Below are 26,301 nucleotides of genomic sequence, written 5' to 3'. Positions count from 1 at the left end.
GGGTGGGTGATGGTTGAGGATCACTGGAAAGGCACCAGTGGCCACAGAAGTTAAAAACAAACAAACAAACAAACAGAAAATAAAAAAACAACAACTAAAAATTATAAATTGGGAGGGGTGCCTCTCTGACTGGCTCAGTTGGTAGAGCATGTGACTCTTGATCTCGGGGTTGTGAGTTTGAGCCCCACACTGGGTATAGAGCTTCCTTAAAAAAAAAAAAAAAAAGGTAAGTTGGGAAAGGTAGTGGAGTGGGCAGAGGAAGAATGAGTCCCTAAAGGAATTTTCAAGGGATCTGCAGCAAAATCGTGGAACCCTGTGGAAAGCCAGCATCTGGCAACCATGTCAGTGTGCAAGAAGCTTCCTTACCGTAAGCCACAGGGGTCAGCTTCAGGACGGTGTGCAGTGGACACTTGAGGTAGGGCAGCTGTTCTGTGGACACAGATGGGGAGGGCTGGCATGCCAGGGACGCCCACACGACAGTCCCACTGTCTCTCTCACATACACACATCCCACCTCCCTGGGGGCCCGGCCCGCACCTGCGGCCTTATCCAGGAAGTAGGCCAGGAGGCAGCGCATCACAGCCTGGTGGCAGATGACCAGCACATTCTCTTGCCTCTCCAGCTCCATGATGACAGGCTCGAGCCGCTGGACCAGGTCCTCGTAAGACTGCAAGTGCAAGTGGGAAGGGTCCCTCAGGCCCTGCTCCAGGGGTAAGTGATGGAGACATCCTGGGTACCAGCTACCTCCTCGCTCCTAGGATGCTCACCATTCTGGGAGGTTGCAGCCTGGTATCCTCTAGCCTGGCCCCTGGGGACCCTCTAGGACAGTGAGATGTCCAGTTTGAGAGGGGAGCTGGGAGGGGAGAAAGATGGGCAGCCTGGGAAAGGGATTGCGTCCTCCACCCCAGGCCAGGTCCCCGGAGGACTAGAGGGCAGGGCTGGGCCTCAGGCTGCCATCCTAAGGGGCCACCTCTGTGCTCACCTACAGGGCCCTTGGCTGAACCCTCCACTGCTGGAACTCACATGCTGGCAACTGAGGACTGGTAGGAGGCACTGTGCCCTTCCAGCCCACAGTAGATGGAGTGCACAGAAAGAGCTGTGGGGGCAGGGGCAATAATGGCTCCCAAAACTTCCTGGAACAAGACCTGTCTGCATGCCTAAGGGGCCAGGAACAATGATCCTGGCAGTCTCCCTGCCCTGTGCCTCCCCTGGGTGCTGGGAGGTAGCTGACAAGGGACACCTTAGACCAATCCCTCAGCCATGAGGTTTAGAGATTTCCACCAGGAGACCGAGTCCTCTTTGCACACAACCAGCAAAACAAATGTCTCCAGCTGGGAGCTGAATGTGCCTCCACGCTCTGACTGAGAGCAATGCCTTGTAGTTCTGGAGGAATCCTAGATCAGTCCTTTTGGTAACTGCTATTTTCCTGTATTCTCAAGTCTGAACAGCCAGCTGCTTTACTCCTTTTTACTGTTATCTGGGTTAGTTTTAAATCTGAGCTCTGCCTCATAGTACAACAGGAAAAAAGTAATGCTACCCAGAGCTGTGCTTTTCCCGAAGACAGTGGGCCCAGAGTCTGGACTCTGGGGTGGGGATGGGGACTTCCGCATGTGTATGTGTAAGTGTGCATACACTTGTGTGTCTGTAGTGGTATCTTTATTTGGCCACCGCCCTAGGCCACCTCCTGGAAGTAGGAGATACTGGAGTCAAAGGCCACCTATTTCTGACCTGGGGCCTGGGCTGAAGCAGGAGCCAGCCTGAGGGAAGGAGACAAGAGCACATGGCTTATAGTGGTCACGACTCAACTGGGGAAGGTCTCCCTATGTCTGCATTCGGGGGCCTGTGTCTGGAGTCACAGGGAGGACACAATCCCTGTGATATCCCGGGGAAGGGAAAAAGGCAAAGGTAGGGAACATTGGGAAGCAGGGATCCAGAGTCTCAGGGGTGGGAGTCCCGTGCAGCACTGTCCATCCACTGTCCAAGGCGGGCAGGGACCGCGTGGCCTGGACCCCATGGCTGGGAGGTGATGGAGATGACATGCACACCCAGCCTGGCCAAACTCTGAGGTCAGACACCACCTACCGCCCACACAGCCTCCACAGAGCACCCCCCAGTGGTCCTGGGGTAGACGGCAGGTGGCTAAGCCCCCAAATCCCACCTACCTCCCCCTTGGGGTACCGGTACCGGTACTTGTCCTGGTCCCGCAGGGCAAACTCCAGTGGATAATGATCCTGAATTTCCTCGTAAGTCATTTCCTCACAGACGCCCTAGGGAGACACCGCGGTCATCACACCTCCCATGCCAGGCCTGGGGATCAGCCCTGTGTCGGGGGGAGGGCAGGCAGAGGGGATCAGGTTTACAGGGTATTTCCTGGGTCATAGGGGCCCTCCCAGCCCGGAACTTAGAATGCATCTGGGAAGACTAGGTCCGTGGGACTACTGAGCAAAGGGGGCAGCTTCTGGTTTGTAAAGAGCTACCAGGACAGTCTTTTCCATCCATCCAGTTTATGCCATAAAAATAAATACAGAGGGATGCTTAGGTGGCTCAGTCAGCTGAGCATCAGACTTCGGCTCAGGCCATGATCTCATGGCTAGTGAGTTCGAGCCCCACGTCAGGCTCTGTGCTGACAGCTCAGAGCCTGGAGCCTGCTTCAGATTCTGTGTCTCTGTCTCTCTCTGTCCCTCCCCAACTCATGTTCTGTCTCTGTCTCTGTCTCTCTCAAAAATAAATAAACATTAAAATAAAAAAATAAACATCGAAATCAAATAAATAAATAACACAGAATGTTAACTATGTGTCTTTTCTTGTGTCTTTTGTTTTCTGTGCTATAGAAATACTCTAAGTATGGATTGTTGTACAAGTTATAAAGCAAGATTTCACTTGTGTCTCTTCAGGATACACACACACTCACACGTAGCATAGATTACCTTATACAAATGCTATTTTTCTTTTAATGTTTATTTTTGAGAGAGAGAGAGACAGAGTGTGAGTGGGGGAGGGCAGAGAGTGAAGGAAACAGAATCCAAAGCAGGCTCCAGGCTCCAAGCTGTCAGCACAGAGCCTGACATGGGGCTAACCGTGAGATCATGACCTGAGCTGAAGTCAGACGCATAACTGACTGAGCCACCCAGGCACCCCTACAAATGCTATTTTTTAAAAATCCATCAAAGAAGAACACTGGTTGAGAACACCAAAGTGTGATTTAAGGGTACTGAGAGAGGAAGTAATAAAATGCCCTAATAAAAAGCTACTGAGGGGCGCCTGAGTGGCTTAGTCAGTTGAGTGTCCAACTTCAGCTCAGGTCATGATCTCATAGTTCATGGGTTCGAGACTCGAGATGGGCTCTGTGCTGACCACTTGGGGCCTGGAGCCTGCTTCAGATTCTGTGTCTCCTCTCTGCCCCTCCCCTCACTTGTGCTCTTTCTCTCTCTCAAAAATAAATAAACATTAAAAAAAAAAAAAAAGAGCTGCTGATCTCTGCCTTTGTTCTAAGTTGTCTATTAAAAAAGTACAGACCGGGGCGCCTGGGTGGCTCAGTAGGTTGGGCGTCCGACTTTGGCTCAGGTCATGATCTCGCAGTCCGTGAGTTCGAGCCCCGCATCGGGCTCTGTGCTGACAGCTCAGAGCCTGGAGCCTGTTTCAGATTCTGTGTCTCCCTCTCTCTCTGACCTTCCCCCATTCATGCTCTGTCTCTCTCTGTCTCAAAAATGAATAAACGTTAAAAAAAAATAAAAAAAAATAAAATAAAAATAAAATAAAAAAATAAAAAAGTACAGACCAAGAGGAAAATTTACAGTTGTAAACGTCTGTATCAAGGGGTGCCTGGGTGGCTCAGTAGATTGAGCGTCCAACTCTTGATATTAGCTCAGGTCGTGATCTTGCAGTCATGGGATCAAGCCCTACATGGGGCTCTGCACTGAGCATGGAGTCTGCTTGGGATTCTCTCTCCTTCTCTGCCCCCTCCCCTTTTGCATGCGTGCGCTCTTTGTCTCTCTCCCCAAATAATAAGTAAACATTTAAAAATAAAAAATAAATGTCTGTATCAAAAAAGAAGAAAGATCTTGAGGTACCTGGGTGGCTCAGTCGGTTGAACATCAATCTCTTGATTTCAGCTCAGGTCATGATCTCACTGTTTGTGGGATTGAGCCCCATGTTGGGCTCCATGCTGACAGCACTGAGCCTGCTTAGGATTTTCTCTCACCCCCTCTCTCTCTGCCCCTCCCCTGCTCTCTCTCAAAATAAATAAGCTTTTTTTTTTTTAAAGAAGAAAGATCTCAAATCAATAATCTGATCTCCCATCTAAAGAGACTGGAAAAAGGAAGAGCAAAGTAAACCCAAAGCAAACAGAAGGAAGGAAGTAACAAAGATCACAGCAGGGCACCCAGTGGCTCAGCTGGCTAAACGTCCATTCAGCTCAGGTCATGATCTCATGGTTTGAGTTCAAGCCCCATGCTGGGCTCCACACTGGCAGCTTGGAGTCTGCTTGGGGTTCTCTCTCTCTCTCTCTCTCTCTCTCTCTCTCTCTCCCTGCCTCTTCCCTACTCTCCCTCTCTCTTTCAAAATAAATAAACATTTTTTTTTTAAAAGACCAGAGCAGAAATTAATCAACTAGAAAACAGAAGATGGAGAAAAGCAATGAAATTAGAAATTGGTTCTTTGATGGGGCGCCTGGGTGGCTCAGTCGGTTGAGCGTCCAACTTCGGCTCAGGTCATGATCTCACAGTTTGTGAGTTCGAGCCCTGCGTCGGGGTCTGTGCTGACAGCTCAGAGCCTGGAGCCTGCTTCGGATTCTGTGTCTCCCTCTCTCTCTGCCCCTCCCCCACTCATGCTCTGTCTCTGTCTCAGAAATAAATAAACATTAAAAAATTAAAAAAAAAGAAAGAAAGAAATTGGTTCTTTAGAATTCACAAGCCTTTAGCTAGAATGACAAGAGAAAAAGCTCAAATTACTACAATCGGGAATGAAAGAAGAACATTACTATCAAGCTTACAGAAAGAAAAAAAAGCTCTGAAGGACTATTAACCAACAACTCTGTGCCAACAAATTAGATAACTTGCATGAAATAAGAAAATTCCTAGAAAGACAAACCGGCTTTTGTTGTTGAGTCGAATGTGTCCCCACTGAAAGATATGCTGAAGGCCTAACTCCTGGTGCCAGACAGTGTGATCTTACTTAGAAATAGGGCTTGTGCAGATGTAACCAAATAGATGAGGTCACCAGGGTGGGTCTCAATGCACTTACTAATGTCCTTTCAAGAAGACCATGTGAAGACACAGAGACACACACACAGGCAAGAAGGCCATGTGAGGACAGAGATTGGGATGACTCAGCTGGAAGTTAAGGAACGCCAAGGATTGTTGGCAACCATGAGACTCTTGGTAAAAATACGGGCATTAAGAGCAATTCTGGGGGTGCTTGGGTGGCTCAGTCAGTTAAGCATCTGACTACGGCTCAGGTCGTGATCTCTCGGTTAGTGAGTTCAAACCCCCCATCCCGTGCCGCCCCAGTGCAGAGCCTGGAGCCTGCTTTGGATTCTGTGTCTCCCTCTCTCTCTGCCCCTCCCCCGCTCACCTTCACCCTCTGTCTCTGTCTCTCAAAAAATGGGTAAAACATTTTACTTATTTTTAATTTTTAATTTTTTTAATGTTTATTTATGAGAGAGAGAGGCCACATATTTACATGAAATATCTCCACAAGGCCAGTCCACAGAGACACAAAATAGATGAGTGGTAGTCTAGGTCTGAAGGGAGGAGTTGGAAGAAAATGGAGGGACAGGGGGTCAGGGTTACTTTTTGGAGTAATGAATGTTGAAACTGATTGCAATTGGTGATGGTTGCACAACTGGGTGAATACACTAAAAATCACTGAACTACTTTAGGTAGATGAACAGTATGGTATGTGAATTAATTCTCTATAAAGCTGGTATTTTTTTTTTTTAATTTTCTTTTTAGTTTTATTTAGAGAGAGAGAGAGAACATGAGCACGGGAGGGGCAGAGAGAGGGAGTGAGAGAACCCCAAGCAGGCTTTGTGCTGTCAGCTTGGAGCCCAATGTGGGGCTCGAACTCACCCAGGCACCCCTATAAAGCTGGTATTTGTTAAAAAGGAAAAATAAGGCCGTGAATTGTGGATTGAACTAAGAAAAAAATCCCAATGTTGAAATAGAAGACTAGCCCAGGGCTGTTTACCAGAACCCACGAAAAGAACAAAGATAAACATAGAAAGATGATGAACAGATCACACAGATATTGGAACAGTCTCAAAATTCGAAAGAAAAAGAAGAGAATCCACCAGCATCTAGGAAAATAATCAGATTAACTACAATGGAAAAAAACTGGGGTGGCCCAGGGCTTCTCTGCAAAACCCAATGTTGGAGCCACATCCGTGTCCCTGGCGGGCAGACACTGGCACCTAAGCTGCATCAGGAAGACAAAGACAGCGATGGCTGTGGGCCTCCCAGGACTCCCGGCAGCCACCAGTGATGGAAGCCTACAGAATGGTTAAGGGAGCTCCCAGATAGGTTACAAAAAGTGCTTACTCTTTTAAAGAGATCACCCGCTAATTCTCCCCCAAATTTTCTCCTTTCACTCAGTACATATTTTTTGAGCACCTACCCTGTAGTGAACAAAGTAGGCACAGCTCCTGTCCTCGTGTGACCCAGAACCCTTCCCAGTGGCCGGGAACCCGGAACTGTCCTGGATGCCTGTCTTCTTCTACCTCACCACTCAGTTATCACTTTTTGTTGTTGTTAACAATGTTTATTTTTGAGAGAAAGAGAGTGAGCGTGGAAGGACCAGAGACAGAGGGGCACAGAGGATCAAAATGAGCTCTGTGCTGACAGCAGAGAGCCTGTTGCGGAGCTCGAACTCACGAACTGTGAGATCATGACCTGAGCCGAGGTCAGACACTCAACCGACTGAGCCACCCAGGCGCCCCATCAGTTATCGCTTCTATCACTTCACCACATGTCAGTCCCCAGCACCTGTCCCAGTTCTTACCACAGGGTAGGCCCGCATAAATATGTGAATAACTGAATAAACATCCTGCAAATCCATCCACTTCTCTCTCTTGCACTGCTGCCAGCCAAGTTCCAGATGTCATCACCTAACCAGGCCACCGTAAGCACCTTTAACCGGTCTCGCTTCTCCAGCTTGTCCCCTTTACCTCACCCCAACAACAAAACCATTCTCTACACCCACTGGGGTGACCCTTCTACAATTCAAATCTGATCTCATTACCAACTTGCACTTCAGGCAATAGTGGACTAGCTTGTTTAGACCAACCCTCCAGGGAGAGCAACTAGAAAACCCAGATAGAAAAAAATTTATATTTGTTTGATATTATCATAGAGCTCCAGGCAGAGGGGCCATGAGGGGCCAAGGTCTTGGAGAACAGGGAAGCCCAAAGCGGCAAACCTGCTAACGGCATCATTTTGTTGCTTTGAAAATGGCAGTTAGGGGCGCCTGGGTGGCTCGGTCGGTTAAGTGTCCGGCTTTGCCTCAGGTCATGATCTCGAGGTTCGTGGGTTCAAGCCCTGCCATCAGGCTCAATGCTGACAGCTCAGAGCCTGGAGCCTGCTTCAGATTCTGTATCTCCCTCTCTCTCTGTCTCTCCCCCGCTCACACTCTGTCTCTCTCTCTCTCAAAAATAAATAATAAAACATTTTTAAAAATTAAAAAAAAAGAAAAGAAAGTGGCAGTTAAAAGGATGAGAAGCTGGGGGGTGGGGGAGATGGGTGAAGGTAGTAAAAAGGTACAAACTTCCAGTGATAAGATAATTAAGTCTTGGGGAATATAATGTACATCACGGTGACTATAGTTAACAATAGTCTATTGTCTATTTGTAAGTTGCTGACAGATTAGATCTTAAAAGTTATCATCACAAGAAAAAAATGTGTAACTATGGGAGATGACAGATGTTAACTTATTTTAGTAATCACTTTGAAACATACACATATACCAAATCATCATGTTGTACACCTAAAACTACTACAATGTTATATGCCAATTATATCTCAATAAAACCAGGGATAGTGGGGAGAAGGAGAAGCCAAGCAGGAAGTATAGGGACTGAGTGGACACAAGCCTGGCAGAACTGGCAGCAATCTTGGGCTGAAGGGACAAAAAAAAAGGTTGGGCCCACAAGTCTTTCCATCAGAATCTTAAAGGCTATATTATAGGAGAAGGAGGAAGACCTGGGAGTTGAGTGGCCTCCACAAATTCAAAATACAGCTTTGGGGGTGCCTGGGTGGCTCAGTCAGTTAAGTGTCCCACTCTTGATTTTGGCTCTGGTCATGATCTCACAGTTTGTGAGTTCAAGCCCCAGGTCGGGTTCCACACTGACAGCGTGGAGCCTGCCTAGGATTCTCTATGTCTCCCTCTCTCTCTGTCCCTCTCCTGCTTGCGCGTGCGCGCACACACACACACACACACACACACACACACACACACACTATCTCTCTCAAAAATAAATAAATAAACTTAAAAAAAAAAGCAGCTTTGAAACTGCTCTATTCCTGAGCAGACTAAGGTAACCCACCCCAACTGCCTGCCCCAAGTAAAAGTTTATCCTCTAGAGAGAGATAACATTAACTTGAGCCTAACTTATCTCCAACACTGTTCATCCAAAATGTCCAGCTCCCAATCAAAAATCACCAGGTCGGGGCACCTGGGTGGCTCAGTCGGTTGGGCGTCCGACTTCAGCTCAGGTCACGATCTCGCGGTCCGTGAGTTCGAGCCCCGCGTCGGGCTCTGGGCTGACGGCTCAGAGCCTGGAGCCTGCTTCCGATTCTGTGTCTCCCTCTCTCTCTCTGCCCCTCCCCCGTTCATGCTCTGTCTCTCTCTGTCCCAAAAATAAATAAAAAAACGTTGAAAAAAAAAATTAAAAAAAAAAAAAAAAATCACCAGGTAGGCACTGTATCCAAAATACATGAAGAACTCCTAAAAGTTAATAAGAAAAAGGCAGACAATCCTATAGGGGGAGAAAAAGAGCAGAAGACCTCACAAAAGATATTCAAATGGCCAAGAAACCTAGTAAAAACTGTCATAATTAAAATAGTGTGCTATTGGTACGTGAACAGATATGTAAATCATACCTAATATAAAAGTAGGTGAAATAAATCAACAGGACAAGGATAGACAGATAGTTACAGGTAAGTGAGTTAACTGGGGAAAAATCAGATTTAAGGCCTATGTTAGAACATCAAAATAAATCCTAGTTGGTCTACATAGTTAAATTGAAAAGAAGGGAAGGAAGGAAAGAGGGAGGGAGTGAGGAATCAAAACCCTAAGAAATGAAGAAAAGTTAAGGAGAAAGCTCTCCCTGACCCTCAACACTGTCAACCTGGCTGAGCGCAGCCATGCCCAGGAGACCCAGGCAACGGAAGAGAGAGATGGGGATTACCGCATCAATCTCGTTGAGGACCTTCCACTGTTCATAAGGCACACCCAGGGCCTCAGCTGTCTGGATTGTCCTCTTCATCTGGCTCGTCCAGACCTTCAAGTCCTTGATGTTCTGATCACTGATGAACTGGGCCAGACTCTTGGCAAACTGAAATGCATCATAAGCAAATTCAGTCTCACAGATTCCAGGCTGCCCTCCAAGGACCATGAAGCCACAGGGCACATGGCATTGTGCCCAGCCTCCAAGAACACAGAGAACTAATCTCTTAAGAATACCCATGTCCTTAAGTGCTGTTCTTATGCATTCTTTCCAGAACCCTCTGTGTAGTTCCCGTTGTGGATCATTACGTCCCCTGCCATTGCCCACCTCCTGACCATGTGTCCTAGTCCTTATAACCCCCAACTGTGGCCTCAATATCTCCCCTAGACTGTGGTGCAGCCATCAGCTGCACTGTAGGAATTTGGATCACTCCCAAAATGGCATGCCTTTCCAGAGAAAGGGGCTCAGCTGGTGACAACTTGCATGGAAGCCAGAAATACAAGCTTGGTGCTTGGTGACTTTCCCTAAATGACAGGAACATTCCAGACTGAATGAAGGTCATCCACCTTGATGACACATTAGCTACAAGAGCTGGAGCACCACCAACCTAATATGGGAGCGTGTACACACTGACCCACCCGCCCCTCCCTCCTCCACACACACACTGACCTCCCTGCCCCGAGGGGACAGTCCTGGGTCCCCGCCAATCCGACCCTTGAGGTTGAGCTCACTCTCCCCATGTCGGCAGAGGTAGATGGAGCGGGGGGTCACATGGATGTTCATGAGGTAATATACAATACGGCTCTGGATGTGGTCAGCCACACGGTTCACCACGTAGCTCTGTCCCACGTCCATGATCTTGATGTAGGACAGATCCCTTTCCAGAGAGAAGGTAGAGAGAGCCCTGTGAGTGCTACTAGGGCCCTCGAGGGTCCGTCCCGCCAGCCACAGGAACTGGCCGCAGAGTGGTGCCTTCCTGACCACGAGGCTTCAGGTTACAACACACAGGACCGTCAGCCGGTGTATAAGTGATGGGGGTGAGGGGGGAGCAACACAACACGTGTGACATCCAGACAAACCCTGTGAGAAGTGCTCAACACTTGTCGTGTTTCCAAAAGGTGACATCCAAAGCACAGGGTCAGTCATACACATTGTGACTCTCGCCACTGCTCTGTGTCCCCCGGACCCCGCTTGCCTACCTCTGAGCTCTCAACGCATAGTCTGTAAGGTGAATAAGAGATAGTTTTTTCCAGGACTGACCTGAAAGAAGCTGGCAAGCACTCCTCCTCCACTCCCCTGGCCAGCCACCCCTGCACCTGCCGTTCCCTCCCCCAGTGAGCCCTCCTGTTGAAACCCAGCTCGGCCACTTCCCTCGTTCTGGCTGGGAAGTGCTGCAGCTGGGAGAACATTCTCTGCTGATATGTTTGCTGGGTGTTGGGGAGGCACCAGGAGGAAAGGTGGGGTTTCTCAGGCATCGTGCTCTGGACTGGCCCAGGAGCTCCCTGCATGCTCTCATCTGAGCTCTCACTGTCTGGCCCGGGAGCCTGGCTTTAGGTTTAGGGTTGTTACATGGACACCAATAAAAATAGCAGCAACGGAGTCGCTTAAGCGTCCGCCTTCGGCTCAGGCCATGATCTCACGGTTCTTGAGTTCCAGCCCCGCGTTGGGCTCTGTGCTGACAGCTCAAGGCCTAGACCCCACTTTGGATTCTCTGTCTCCCTCTCTCTCTGCCCCTCCCCCATTTGTGCTCTGTCTCTCTCTCAAAAATAAATACATGTCAAAAAAAAAAAATTGAAAAACCAAAAAACAGCAGCACGTTAACTGAGGAATCCAACAGGAGCTGCTCCAGTTAAGCGTCTCACACGGTGACATCACAGAACCATGAGGAAAACCGCTGAGCTGGAGTGACTGGAGAAACACGAAAAACCACAGAGGGGGCCCAGGCAATGAGTGTTGTTTAGTGCAACTGCCTTAGGCTGGCCAAGGAGACTCAGCCAGTGCTCTGCAAAGAACCCCAGAAACCATCCCTCTTATAGTGGCTTGTTCTCCTTAGTTTGAATACATCAGATGTTCTCATGTCATTATAAGTAACCCACGCCCAAGTTTATATTCCAGTCTTTCACTTAATGCTACATAACTGACACCTTCCCATGCATTGTCGGTATGATCTGTGACTATACAACACTTTACCAAGGGGCCACACTGTCACTTACTTAACCACTGCCCCCACTTTTGCTGTTAGACAGAAACCAATGAACTATGGCCAATAAGTCAAATTCAGCCTACGACCTGTTTTTGTAAATAAAGTTTTATTGGACCACAGCCATTTATTGACACATTGTCTGTTTCCTTTGCACCACAATGGCAGAGTTAAATAGCTCAACAGAGACTGTATGACCCCAAAGCCTAAAATATTTGCTACCTGACTCTTTACAGAAAAAGTTTGCTACTGTAAGAGCCTCAGCTGAACGCCCCTTGTGGGCCTAAAGGCCCCTCCCCACCTGACACTAATTCCTAGTGCCTGCTGGGTCTGCCATTCCAGAAAGAGGCAGTGGAATTAATCAGCACAGGCCACTGCCAGCTGTTTGTAGGCAGCATCTGGGCACTCCTTCCTGCCTGCTCAAAATGCAGACCGCGCACTTAAAGGGCAGCATGTAATGTTTGCAAATGCCTGGCAGGAAGATCCGCTGCACAGAAATCAGGCTTGATTTTATAACAGAATAGCAAAAATTCTTTTCTTCCTTCTTTTCTTCCTTCCTTCCTTTTCTTTCTTTCCTTCTTTCTTTTTTTTAAGTAAGCTCTACACCCACCACAGGGCTTGAACTTACAACCCTGAGATCAAGAACTGTATGGAATAACAGAAAATTCTGACTTGTAGAGCTCCAATAAGGTAATGGGGTTCTGCAAGTCATTTCTGGTCCTCAATTTCTGCCTGAAGGAAAGAAACAAGGCCAGACCATCTCTGCCTGTTGGAGTGGCCCATCAGCCACCACCACAGGGAGTCACAAGGAGGCAGCTCAGGGGGATCCCCACCACCCACCCATCATAGCTGCAGGACATAGTGCTCTCCTCACTCACCTGTCCAGGTCCTCATCCAATGACTCATATGAATTCTCATAGCATTCAATGCGCCTCATGAAATCCTCCGTGGCCTTATCACTATCATGGTTCACATAATCGGGGCTGCCGAGTTTCACTTGCTGCCGGACCAAGCACAGACATCACATCAGGGCTGGAGGCCAGGCAGGGCCAGAGACCAAGGAGAATGCCGGGCAGGGGGAAGGGGGAGGCAGGGCCAGAGGCCAAGGCCAAGGCTTCGGGCATGAGGCTGGAGGCCAATCCCAGAAGACGGGTCCCGTTAGGAAGAGCTCAACAGTTCCCTGGTCTTAGTTCCCACACCAGTGCCACAGAGTATTAGTGGGCACCCTAAGATCAGAGTCCCTCATTTTTGTGGCACTGGGGGAGGTGAGGCCATCTGAACCATCCTCCCAACCCCAGATATTCATTCCTTGTAAAACAGGGGGTAGGAGAGAGATCAAATCTCTTTCTCTTTCCAAATATAACCACCTCCTACCACACTCTCTACCTCCAGAGGCTGAAGCTCCTCTCCCACTGTCCAGGGAATTATGAGGGGGAAAGGGAGGGGAAGGGAAGGGAAGAGGAGGGAGCAAGAATGAATGCCCCCAGCTACATGGCCCTCCACACAAGTGGCCCTTGGGCATCTATGATCACCCCACCCCCAGTGTTCAAGAAGACCAAATTAAGGCTGGCCCAGGCACCAGCCCAGACCTGGAGAGGACCTCACTGTCCCATGCTACCTCAGTTGTACTATTGCCCCACAAGGTCAGATACACCACTCACCACGATGTTAGCAGCTATGACCTCAGGATCCACACAGATGGACTCCACAAAAAAGGTCTGCAGCAAGGACCAGGGCAGGCAGGAGAAAAGGAACCAGACACTCTCAGGGCCCTGGGCCTGGCTCCAGGGAGCCCCTACCCTACTGAGGGCCACGCTGACCCAAGGGATTTGTGCATTTGAGGGAAGGGTCAAGAAGCCCCAGACCAAAGAAGATGCCACCCTATCCAGGATTCTCCCATCAAGACACCCACCTCCCCAAACAGAAAATTCCAGGTGGAGAGAAAATAGCAACGCTTCTATCCCAAATCGACTCTGGAACCCACCTGCCTGATGCCCAACACATGTCACCAGGCTATGAAAGGGGCTCCAGAGGGTCCGACTATGCCACAGCCCAACCAAGAAGGTAAACCAAAGAGGCCTCACCTTGTAGCCATTCTGTTCCCCAAAATTAAAGATGGTCGCTCTCCGTTCTCGGGTGGTATTCGTTGCATCAAAAACCTAGGACCAAACTAGGGTTAACTCAGCCTCTGGCCTGGAGAAGAGGGGAAGTCAGCCAACAGCTGCAGTACGGGGACCGGATTTCTCACAGGGACCTTCTGTTGCCCAGGCCACCCTCCTGGCCAGTGTTCTTTAGACCTGCAAGGGCTGGGTTGGTACTCCCCTTCCTTGAGGAACACACCTCAAGGAAGCTGGAAGGAGTGGGTGGCTCTGCTCCTGGCAGGGCAGCAAACCCTTGGCACAAAGGACACACTCAGCACTGCCCTGCATGCAGCAGGCACTCAGTTTACGCTTGACTCAGTTCATGCTTCCTGTAAAACCAGTTACACATGGAGAGCAGAACCCCTGTTTATTTCTGTGCCATCCTCAGACTCTACTAAAATGGGAAGAGTAAAGAGAACAGGAGAGGAGATGTTAACAAAATTTGGGTGAATGACTCACAAGAAATGGAGAAAACCAAATACAAGCCCTCACCCACCAGAGCACACCCACTTGTACAGAACCAGGATAGTCGGAATCGGGACACAGGTGTCTCTGAGCAAAGAGACATGTGTGCAGAGGAAGAGGGAGGACTGCCTGGTGGTACAGCAAAGACCAGGTGGAACCCTAGGCCTTCTCCCCACCACATCCAGCCAGGCTGACCCGCCTGGAACTCCTTATGAACTGCCTGGGGCCTGTCCACACACCCTCAGGGGTAACCCACTTATATGCATGTCCAAGCAGCTTTTAGAACAGGACTTAAAAAAAAATTTTTTTTTTAATACTTATTTATTTTTGAGAGAGAGGGACAGAGCATGAGCAGGGGAGGGGCAGAGAGAGAGGGAGACACAGAATCTGAAGCAGGCTCCAGGCTCTGAGCTGTCAGCACAGAACCTGATGCGGGGCTCAAACTCATGAACTGTGAGATCAGGACCTGAGCCGAAGTCGGATGCTTAACTGACTGAGCCACCCAGGCGCCCTAGAGCAGGACTTTTTTTAAAAGGGCTCTTAATCAGGGCTCACTGGATGCTCCAGCAAAACCTCTAACATGAAAAACAGACTAGATAAAAAAAGAATAAAAAGAACTTTCAGCAAAAGAAGACGGGGTATAGAATATAAAGGAATGTAAGAAAACTTACAATTGTTATTTAAAGAGAGATACAAAATATTATAGTAACCACAAGACAGAGTTATAAAAAACTGGAACACTAGGAGAATAAGAAATTTAGAATTTAGAAATTAAAATATGATCATATGACTTTTTTTAAATTCAACCCAATGCTCATAAGATAAAGTGCTTGTTGAGAAAGTCTCCCTGAAAATAGAACAAAAATGACAGACATAGAAAATAAGGAGAAAAAAGATAAAATTAGGGCCCAAGCCTAGCATGAAGCCACCAGGAGTTCTAGAAAAAACAGCTCAGGAAATGGGAGTGGAATGGCAAATCACTGTCAGAAAGTGGTCGGGTGGTTTATCAAAGTAATTAATAGACAACAATTTCCTGATCTGTTAAAGAAGAGTTTCCCATTGGAAAAGTCACCCCAGGACCCAGTGTGGAGGAGAGGACCCACGGCAAGGCCCTAAAGTTCTCCCCAGAGAAAAGGCCATGAGCATCTCCAGTTCCCTCCAAGAGATGAAACTGTTAGGAAGATCAACAAATCAGAATGCCATCTGACTTTTCCACAGCCATTCTAGAAGCCATAACACAACAGAGCAATGTTGTGGAAATTCTAAAGGAAAAATACCTCCCACCTACACCCAACCATCAACTATAAGGATAAAACAAGACATTACCAGACATGCAAGGTCTCATGTGATGTACTTCCTAAGTACCTTTCTCAGGAAGCTACTGGAGGATGTGCTCCAACAAAACAAGTCAGTAAACAAGGAAAAAGAAGACACGGGGTCCGAGAGCAGGGCATTCTACTCGGGAGTCAGAAGAAGGGAATTCCCAGGCTACCACAGACTGAGAAGGCAACTGATCCAGATGGAGCTGGAGGATGAAGAGCTGTGGGAGGCACGTCTCCGAGAGGAAAAGGGAAGGAAAAAGCAGCCCCTGTGTTTGACTGCATAGGGTTAGGGTAGGGCCCTTTCCAACAGACACCCTTGCTCAACTGTGTCCCACCCATCCACCTGACAGGAGGGGCCAACACACAGGGGAATTCCATTACCCAGGATTTGGCTGGCTCCCAGAACAGCCACTAAATACGGGCCAGGATTCTCCCCACCCCAGGAGAAATCACATTTGCTAAAGACTTGGTAACATGATCTACCACATGCGGTGGCCAATAATGTGAGTATTCAGAAGGAAGTCCTACAGGATCAAATGCAACCACAAGCCCAGAGGGAAATTCCCAGCACACATCCAGCCTCTAGCTTCCTCTTACATGGTGGCTGTAGATTTCCGCCCAAGGGCTGGAGCCCAGGGGCAGCTGGGGCCACACACACCCTGACTTCCCTTCTGGATTCCTGATGAGCAAAGGGCTAGATGTATATAGGCTCCCACATGTCACTCCCAGAAGTCACCAGGGTGTTACACTCACCGCCACATGTCCCCCCTCCTCACTAAGGAACCGCCGGACATCGCGGAGGGCCGCCAGGGCACACTGCCTTCAGAAGAAAAAACACAGGGTCAGCCCAGCACCCGACCCTGGCTGCAGGAGGGCAACAGGTCAGGGATATGTTCTACCCCAGACCAGAGAGGGCACAGTCCCTGGGGTCCCTTCTCTTCTCAAGGTTTCTCTTTCCTTCGGGTAATTTTCAGCGCTTTTGTGAACTCTGCTCCTGTAAGTGAAAGGCTACGTGTTCCTGGCCACTGGGAATAGTTTTTAAAATACCACTTTTCTGTGCTTTCTCTTCTCATCTCATTGGGCGCAAATCCAGGCTGCCATTTTGCCATATGCATGACTTCCAAGTGTCATGCATTTCCCCTGATATCAAAATAAGCACTTTCAAAACCAGACATTTCCTCATATGTGACTGTTGGGGGCTGGCAGTGGGGAGACAAAAAACACTATCGCTGGTCCCCAGGGCAACATTACGTTTAATATTCAATTTTCTTTCCTGGGAGAGAAAACACGTGATACTATCCTTCCTGGAGGAGGACGCTATGTCTCTGCCTCTTGCACCATGTCCACTGGCCCTGTGGAAGGTGAAACTTTCCCCATGACTGATCATTGGTTATACTGCCTTCAGAACATCTCAGCCTCTTGGTTTACTGCGGCTAAACATACTGCTATATATAAGGATCTTCCTAATTTTATCCGTTTCTCCCACAAGGTCTGCAGCTAGATAAATCATTTTAATCTTTTTCTTTCTTTCTTTTCTTTCTTTCTTTCCTTCTTTCTTTTTCTTTTTCTTTCTTTCTTTTTATCTTTTCTGACGTAAGAATAAAATTAGATCTTCTTCCATTTGTTTGATCTTCTGATTTTGCACGTAAACCCCCAGTGCATCAAAGGGCTGTGCTGTCAGGGCCTCCACCGGGCCGGGCCACTGTGCCCGTGCATGGAGGCACGGGCCAAGCGGAGCAGGAGGCAGCCTGCTGGGGTCATGGGGAAACTGGTGGCAGAGCTGAGTCCAGGTCACTGGGAGGAGCTCTGTTCCTATGCCTCCTTGTGACCTTTCTGTGCCCCAGTGGGTCTTTTAGTTAACATTTCAAAAAGCTTTTGCACGCCCAAAAACCTGAATTCTGAGAGTCTGGGAAGTTGGCATTGCCAGAGTCATTTCTGGCCACCTGCATTCAGCACCATGCTCTGGGCTGAAATCTGTGGGCTGCTCTGGCTAAGGCAGCACCACGTACATCTCAGGGCTCCAGTGGAAATGTGGGAGGAACAGCCTGGGAGCCTGAGAGGATGGGGGTGTGAGTGTAAAGTGGGGGCAGTCTGTGGGACTGAGCCCTTAACCTATGTAGACTGATGCTAACTCCAGATAGATAGTGTTAGAACTGAACTGAATTGGGGCGCCTGGGGGGCTCAGTCAGTTGAGCGTCCGACTTTGGCTCAGGTCATGATCTCATGGTTCGTGAGTTTGAACCCCACATAGAGCTCTGTGCTGACAGCTTGGAGCCTGGTGCCTGTCTTTGGATTCTGTGTCTCCCTCTCTCTCTCTCTCTCTCAAAAATAAATAAAAACATTAAAAAAATTAATAAAAAAAAAAAGAACTGAACTGAATTGTCAGACAAATGTGCACGCGCCCACGGTCGCCATATGGGCTCGTGTGTAGTAGGAGACCACTGTGCCCAGTGTTTGGGACAGACATCAATGCTGTAGAACCCCAGGGACCTCGACGATATACAAGAACCTAGGCCTCTGGGAAATACAGTCTTCTCTTCTCAGGCTTCCCACTTTAAAAAGTCTGATTCTTCTATTTTGCCAGTTAGCTGTGGGACGTTCGGGGCTGGTTATTGGGAAATGGTCCGGTAGCACAGACCCAGGCTTTAGATCCAGAAGGGAGGGTTTCTAGGAATAGGCAGAGGGTGTGCCTGCAGAGAGGCCCATGTGAACCTGCCCCCAGCTGCTACCGCTGGGGCCTCTGTTCCAGCTGGGTGACTCTGGACTAGCTCCCCAACCACTCCAAGGCTGGGTTTCCCCATCTCAGTTAATCCCAATACGCCTACCTTCGACTGGCAGCCTGAGCAGAATTACCGGTGAGCCCTAGGAGTGCCAGCTCTCTTATTGTTCCCGCAAATATTTTGGATTCAGACAGGCCTTGCTTCAAATTCAAACCCTGCGTGATCCTAAAATACCATCACTTTCAGACCTGGTCTCCACATCTGGGAGAGTAAGGTGCCAGCACCCACTGAAGGAAAGATCAGGCAAGCTAGTCAGTGCCCACGGCTTGAGGATGCTGTAGAATCTGCATTTGATATGATCTCTGACCTACTAATTGGGTAATACTAGAAGATGGACACAACAGTTTTTAGTGGTATATGGGCTTAGATTCAAGTCTGGGCTCTTTGAAGTAACTTGTTATCTTATATGAGACACCTGAGCCTCAGTTTCCTCATCTGTAAAATGGGAAGGGGTGGTGATAATGGGCAGCATGCACCCAATACACAGCAGGAGTTCAAATATCACTCCCCTCCCTATTGTCAGGGTCACCAAAGGGTCCAGTCTCATGTTTGACCCACAATTCGGCCACAGGCCTGAAATGTCAGATTCCCCCACCTTCTTGGTGCAGCAGCCTGGCCCAGCCCTACTGACCCAAGAGCAAACCCTGGGGAGGGGCCAAGCGCCACAGCGAAGAGCTCTTGCCCCCTGGTGGCCAGAGACAGAGCAGGCAGCCTAGAATCCAGGCCTGGGCAACAACTCAGTAGCTTCTGGCCTGGACCCGTACTTGATTTGGAGACGTCACTACAGCTGGGCAGACCTCTGCTAAATGCCCTACCACAATGGCTGGGTCCAGAGCAAGGGCAAGGAAGCTTCTTGAACCCTCAGCTGACATCTGCCGAAAAGAATGCAGCATAGCTCCTCAGACCACCAGCTGGTGTTCTCGGTTCAAGTCTGAGTGTCACATGCAAATTCCCATCTCGTGAATAAGAGCAAGAGTGTGAAGTTTGAGCCACATGAAAGCAAAGCCACGGCCTACCCTACACATGCCAAGAACATGCCAAGCACATGCCAAACATCCTCCAAGTACACAGTTTATTCTGGGGCAAGGGAAGGAAGGCCACGGTTCTGGGCTGATCCTTCTGGCTTTGTGAGAAGCTGCCTGGAGGTAGTCCCACTCCCACTCTGCCCCATCCCTGAGGCCTGTGTCCCTGCACCTACTCGGGCCTCCCTCCCTACTAGAGGTCATCCTCATGGAAGGCCTGGGGTAAGCAAGCTGAGAGGCTTCTATGCAGCCAGCCCTTGACTGGCCCTGGCTAAGCCCCTTGCATCTCCCTGAAGCCCCCTCTTCCCCTCCCACAGGATGTCCTTACTAAGAGTTCATGAACCCCAGGGCAGGGCCAACTACCAAGAGGCCACACACCCTCTCCCACTGTCCCCAAATCCAACACATCCTCAGCTCCACCACATCCTGAGATGGTCAGGAGACCAGCCCTATCACAGCCCAGTGGGGGCAGGGCAAGGCCAGGGCTCAGGAGCAGCTTAGTCATGATCGGCACCTGGGCTCCAGGGCCTTCTCCATAAACACACACAATCACACATACACATCACACACACATACATACACTCACTTCCTGATTTTCAGGCCCTCTTCGTTGTCTGGAAGGAAAAACTCAAAAGACTTGTATGTCTTGACCATGTCCCGGCGGTACTGGCCAACGTTGAATTCTGGGGGAAAGAAAGGTTCATCTTTCACACAGCAGCAGCCCCAGCTCTTGCCCTTGACACATCCCAGACCAGCCTTCTCTCCTCCTCTCCCCTCCCCCTCACAAAGCCCCAAGGCCCCCTTGGAAGCCGAGGCCAAGTCTCACCGCGTGTTGGCACGCCAATCCAGTTCAGGTAGCGAGTCAGCTTCTTGGAGATGTAGGTCTTGCCCCTGGCGGGCAGGCCTACCATGACAATGAGCGTTGGGCAGTTGGTCATGCAAACTGAAAGGCAAGGAGCTGGTGTCAGACAAGAGCTGGGACCCCTCCCAGTGTGCCCCTCCCTCTGCTCCTGGCACAGGACTTCAGATGTGCCCTCCAGGCCTTCTGGCCTCATACCCTGGTCTCGAGCCACCACTGGCATGGCCCCACTGCCCAGGCCTGTCTGGGCTCCAGCAGATACAGCAGAATCTCACCAGCCCCTTATCCAGATGTGCACTGTGGATATAAAGCTGGATGTGCCACACCCCTGGATGAACATGCAGGACAGAGCCAAAGCCCAGAGGGTATTCAACGCGCCACCTGTCACCCAGGAATCCGCACCCCAGCCTAGCAGTCACTCAGCGTTCCCACTAGCGCATTCCCACTGCTTACCCTTCCTGCCTGCCTCATCGTACAAAGCCCAGCTCAAAAGCTGCTTCTTCAGTGAACCCTTCCTCCAAGACACCTCTACACTGCCTTGGCACCCTCTCTCTCCCTCAGTCCTGGTCACCTCACCCACGAGTCTGCCCCCTGCATTTGATCACTTGAAACAAGAGCAGCCTTGCAGTATCTGAGCCATTCAGGACCATGGGGTCTGGCACAGGACTGATGCTCAAAAATTATGGGCGCAGGCTGGGGGGAGGGGCGGCTTCTCGAAATCCCCTGGGGTGAGAGCCATGAGGGGCTGAGACCAATGTCCACAAGGACTGACCCTCTGATAGCCCACCCCCCACCATCCCACATGTCACCGGGTCAGTGTGGCAGCCAGAGAAGTTGCCAAGGCTGGAGGCGGGGACAGGTCTGGACACAGCACCCCCAAACCCTGGTCCACTAGGACAGACACCAAGACAGCAGAACCACCAGCCTCACGTGACCCGTCTCAGCTTTCAGTGTAGCCTCACCTCAGAAACCTGAGGAAGCTTTCCTTTCATTGTCCTCAGCACCTGGGCCATGTGAAACCACAGCAGACAGACAGAGGGCCCGTGTGGGGACCTGTCACTGCCCCATGCTCTGCAAGTGCCTTCACCTGGTAGTCCTTGGACAGATCACTGGGCCCCACCCCTCAAGTTGTCTCCCTCACTGGAGCTGGAGTGCAGAGGCCCTAGGGGCAGCCCTGTCTAGGGGTCAGGAGTCAGACAGGTCTGGGTTCCTATACTGACTCTGACAATTACTGGCAACTTTGAGACTTGGTGTCCTCACCTGTAAAATGGGATGACAATCCCTCAGTGAGGTCTAGCACTATTCCATGTGAAAGCCAGAGCAGGTCTGGGAACCTGTGCCCTCTGCCCAGCCCTGGCAGCACACCTGGCTAAGGACACAAGTGCACCTTAGCACAGACTGCCCTTCAGACTTAGGGCACAGAAGCACCTGTCTGTCTCCAGGCAGGCCCTGCAGAGAAGTAAAGGGCTTTGCTTGTCAGTCGGGGCTCCATCGCTCCTGCACATGACCGTTGGGCAAATGTGACCCAAACTGTGAGCCTCAGGGGAGAGAAGGAGAGGATCCCATGGAACACAGGATGACAGTGAGCAAGAGTGAGCTTGCAGAAAAACCTCAGCATTGGCTAAGGAGAGAGAAAAGCAAGTTAAGCAAGACCCTGCATCCTGAGGCCCAGCGACACGATGGCCTGTGCTGTTTGCACAATTGCTGGCCAGGCTCTCAAGCAACCAAAGAGCAGTGAATCAGCTACTAACTATGGGGGAAACCTGCAGCCAGCCTGCTCCACTCCTTCCCATTGCTCCCTGAAGGGCTCTCCCACCACCTCAGGATCCGTCTTCACATCTCCCATCCCAGAGAAACTCGTGGCCTCCTCTCCCAGTGTTTGGTAACAGCATCCCCTGACCCCATGCACAGCCATGGTGGGCAGGCAGGGCAGTAAACCAGGGCTGGGTGCAGAATAAGAGCAATAAATTACCTACCATCTCTGTTCCTCAAGATAAGCTCCCAAGGAAATGACCCAAAGAAAGATCAAGGTACAAGTGTATTCACAATAGCTCTGCTTACAACAGCAAAACATAAGCAAGTGCTAGCAGTAGACAATCTGCAAACTGAGGCCCACAAGAGGGAACCCACTACCACGCCTGAACAGAGAGCATACGCGCCAGGTGAGCTGGGTGCACAGCTGGAACTGCAGCTCTGGGCCCTCAAGAACCTCAGTCCCGAGCAACCAGACAACAGAACGCACCATTTAGAACATGAGGCGGGTGCAGAAGGAAATCTGCAGACATGTCAATTCGACTTACCTCACTGATTTCTTTTCCTATAAATTTGCTTAAGGCCTTAGGAGCCCCAGGAGTCAAGAGGCCCGACATAAGCCTAGTGCAACACAGGGATGACTTTCTGGCGGTGTCACCTCAGGGGCAGCCACAAGTCCTGAGTGGGTTCCAGAACTGATTCCTGAACTGCACGTGCTCCTACTTCCTTGAGGCAGGCTGGGGAAGGGAGTACTCTTTAAAATAAAGCAGCCTGGCATCACTGTCCTGTTCAGAGGGGACAGAAAGTCATCTTTCCTATCGTCCCGTGCATGCACCAATCGTGTCCTTAGCCCAGAAGTCTTGCTACCTGGGGTACCTGGGTGGCTCAGTCAGTTCAGCGTCCGACTTAGGCTCAGGTCATGATCTCATGGTTTGTGAGCTCGAGCCCCATGTCTGGCTCTGTGCTGACAGCTCAGACCCTGGAACCTGCTTGGGATTCTGTGTCTCCTTCTCTCTCTGCCCCTCCCCCGCTCGTGCTCTGTCTCTCTCTCTCTCTCAAAAATAAATAAACATTGGGGCGCCTGGGTGGCGCAGTCGGTTAAGCGTCCGGCTTCAGCCAGGTCACGATCTCGCGGTCCGTGAGTTCGAGCCCCGCGTTGGGCTCTGGGCTGATGGCTCGGAGCCTGGAGCCTGTTTCCGATTCTGTGTCTCCCTCTCTCTCTGCCCCTCCCCCGTTCATGCTCTGTCTCTCTCTGTCCCAAAAATAAATAAAAACATTGAAAAAAAATTAAAAAAAAATAAATAAATAAACATTAAAAAAAAAAAAAGAAAAGTCTTGTTACCTTTTTGTTAATAAAAGCTATCATAGGGGCACTTGGGTAGCTCAGTCAGTTAAGCATCCAACGCTTGATTTAAGCTCAGGTCATGATCTCACAGTCCATGAGATTGAGCCCCCCTCCCCCCAATCAGGCTCCATGCTGGGCACGCCTCTCTGCCCCTTCCCCACTTATGTGTGCACGCTCGTGCTCTCTCTTAAAAAATAAAATAAAATAAAATAAATCTATCAAAAGTACTGTCCTTTCTGTTTTGATTCCTTTCTTCATTCCCTGCCCCACCTGCCCCCAGAACTCCTCCAAGTCTGAGCTGAGGGGTCAATGATGAAGAAGGTAACAACTTCCAGGCCTTCATGTGTAGCTCTGAATTTTTCCGAAGGAAGAAGAATTGCTAATGGGGAGTGGGGGTGGAGGAAGCACAGCCAACCAGCCTGTGGTGCCCTCAGGAGCCAGGGACTATACACCAAAGCCAACCCACTACACAGCACAGATCAGCCGTAGGCCCTATATCCTCTTCTCCACAAAGCCCTGTGATCAAGTCAACTTCTACCCATCCCCCTCCCTCAGAGGGGGGCCTCCTGTGGTCTTCCATCAAGTTATAAGTCCACCATGTAGAGGGTACAGTGCCGCATGAACAGTCTCTAGGGACTGGAGGTGCTGCCCAGACAGGTTCCATGTTCACTCCTGGCTTACTCCCTGCTGTGAACTCAGGGACCCTTGCTTGGGGACCAAACCACCACACAATCTGCAGGTCTCATCTTTGGCTTCTTGGGTGCCTCCTCCTCCAGGTAGCTCTCCTGTTCTGGGACAGTCCAGAATCCCACCCGCTGCAACACCCTGAGACAGTGCCATGGCACAAGTTCCTCTGCTCAGACCAGAGCCACATTTTCATCGCATCCTTGGAGCGTGGAGAAACACAGACCCCTCCCCAACGGGTCGCAGCATCTTTGCCACCTGGAATGGGGGCTGGCTCAGGGCTGATGCTTCAATTCCTGACTCTGACACACAGAGAAGCAAAGTGGTGATGAAATGGCAGAGCCACCTGCTGCCTCTTATCAAGCGCCTCCTCCTGAGGGGGCTCCTGGCAGCTTCTGGGAATAGGGAGATGGCTGCCTCCATCCCACAGATGAGGAACCCATGGCCGAGAGAGTCAGCCTCGTGCCCAAGGTCACACAGCTGAGCTACCATGTGGCTGGAGTGTTCCTGCCTCCAAAAGCCCAGGTTGTGACTCCTTCGCCTTTATGTAGTAACAGCAGCCACCCCCTTGTTAGGACAAGACAGCTTAATGCAGACTGGCTAGAAGCACAAGAGCAAGAGGCCTTGGCCTCGGTCCCTCCAGAAAAGTCTGGAAGAAAGGATGTCTAGGCTGTAGCCATAGACTCAGTACTGAGCCATAGCCAGTCAGACTGAGTACTGACTGGAAAGCCATGGCCCCCGGGCTAAGAGACTGACCACCACCTCAGCCTCCTACCAGGACCTACATCATGATTAGAGCCATGACCCACCAGAATGTCTGGTCAAAACCATGACCACCCCCTACCAGGACCCAGTACAGTAAGAGATACACACAGCCCACCTACAGGACTCACATCTTGGTCAAAGAGCCCCCAGGCTGGCCCAAAGCAAAACAAGCACAGGGCACTCTCCCCTCCCTTATTATGCCCAAGCAAACATCAAGGTGTACAAGGAGATCCTAGCACAACACACAATCTCCTGATCTCCATTTCTATATCTGTACCACGAGTTGGACTAGATGTTCTCTGAGGTCCTTGCCAATTTGCAAATTCATTATAATGTTTCGGTTATAAAAAAAAAAATCTTTGTTTTTCTTGGCAATAAGCGGTTGCAGACTCATGTAAGGACAAATAGAAAGTCAAGTAAAGTGGATTAAACACCGGGATCCCAGGAAAGGCAGGCCCCGCCGTAACAATTCATTAACAATTCCACAGATTTCAGCATGTCTCCTGGATGTTTTCTCTTCCAACCTTACCATTCGCCCACAACCCCATCTGGATGCATATACAGCCATGAACACAAAGACAGGTCCATATGGGACAGTGTTCTCACCTTCTCCATTCTCAACACAACTGCACTTCCCTGAAATTCCTCTCAAAGCTCAGTTTTAGGCCCAGAAGTGGGTAGTTAAGTCCAAGGAGCACCCTTCCTCCCACTGGAGGAATGGCCCACCCTTGGGCGTTTGAAACTTCCGGGCTCAGAGAGGCCAAATGATTTCCATAAGGCCAACACAGCTCAGAACCGGTCTACACTCTCTGGCTTGCAGAGAGGGCAGGACGAAGCTCCGAATCCTCCCCTGCCCTGACCTAGTGAGTACCTGCCAGAGGTGATGGCGGCCAGACCTAGCCCCTAGCGAGCGTAGACGCGGCCATATACATGTCTCTTCCCCCTGCTCTGCCACACCTGTGCCCGGCTCCCGGCCTGTTCCTGCTCCTCTACCACCAGTCACGGCAGCCCCATCTGTCCCCGGTTTCCCACCTGTCCTTGGCCCCCTCTCCATGGGAGACCACTGCCCAGGCCGCCCTATCCACGCATCCCGATGCGCCGCCCTCCCCTTCCCCAAGGACCCCGCCTCACCACCGCGCTGGCAGGCGTGCAGAGCGGGTCGCCCATTGCTGTAGGGCATCCAGATCTTCTTCAAGGGGTTCTGAGTCAATTCCCGTGGGGACGCCATACCCGGGATGGGATGAGTCGGACTGCGCGGACCGCGACCCAGCAGCCAGGCCACCTCGGGCCACTCGAGGCCCCGCCCCTCGGCCCCGCCCCTCCTCGAGCCGTGCAGACGCCAATCCAACTCCTCCAGGCCCCTCCCCAGAACAAATAGGCCCTACCCCCAACAGAAGAGGGCTGGCCTCCGACCACGCATGCCCAACTCGACTGCCAGCCGGTTTTGGACCCAGCAGGCTCGCCAGTCACGCCGGGATCGAGGACGCGCATGCCCAGCTCCCCACAGCTTCTAGCCCGGGATGTGCAG

General features: G+C 50.4%; 1 protein-coding gene across 5 annotated transcripts in view; it reads right to left on the bottom strand.

The window, feature by feature from the left end:
* Nucleotides 1-26,301, bottom strand: part of PFKFB4 (6-phosphofructo-2-kinase/fructose-2,6-biphosphatase 4) — a 34,715-nt gene that overhangs the window by 4,961 nt on the left and 3,453 nt on the right. Inside the window, exons 1-12 of one of the 5 annotated variants that reach the window (XM_025916618.2) lie at nucleotides 25,905-26,092; nucleotides 20,195-20,311; nucleotides 19,955-20,051; nucleotides 16,320-16,386; nucleotides 13,723-13,797; nucleotides 13,300-13,356; nucleotides 12,517-12,638; nucleotides 10,108-10,315; nucleotides 9,400-9,546; nucleotides 2,162-2,266; nucleotides 537-666; nucleotides 367-429 (exon numbers count right to left, since the gene is read on the bottom strand). In XM_025916618.2, coding sequence (XP_025772403.1) covers nucleotides 367-429; nucleotides 537-666; nucleotides 2,162-2,266; nucleotides 9,400-9,546; nucleotides 10,108-10,315; nucleotides 12,517-12,638; nucleotides 13,300-13,356; nucleotides 13,723-13,797; nucleotides 16,320-16,386; nucleotides 19,955-20,051; nucleotides 20,195-20,311; nucleotides 25,905-26,001 — 1,285 coding nt within the window. In that variant the 5' untranslated portion in view covers nucleotides 26,002-26,092. Of the gene's footprint in view, nucleotides 1-366; nucleotides 430-536; nucleotides 667-2,161; nucleotides 2,267-9,399; nucleotides 9,547-10,107; nucleotides 10,316-12,516; nucleotides 12,639-13,299; nucleotides 13,357-13,722; nucleotides 13,798-15,570; nucleotides 16,267-16,319; nucleotides 16,387-19,954; nucleotides 20,052-20,194; nucleotides 20,312-25,904; nucleotides 26,094-26,301 lie in introns of those variants that run through there. The other 4 variants (XM_025916620.2, XM_086698291.1, XM_086698290.1 and 1 more) reach the window with 4 other exon arrangements.

This window comes from Puma concolor, chromosome A2 (assembly GCF_028749965.1).
Source record: "Puma concolor isolate L17-30 chromosome A2, mPumCon1.1.hap2, whole genome shotgun sequence".
In the NCBI taxonomy this organism is placed as follows: Eukaryota; Metazoa; Chordata; class Mammalia; order Carnivora; family Felidae; genus Puma; species Puma concolor.
Note: the sequence above shows the minus strand (reverse complement) of the source record. Positions and strands in the feature narration are given on the sequence as shown.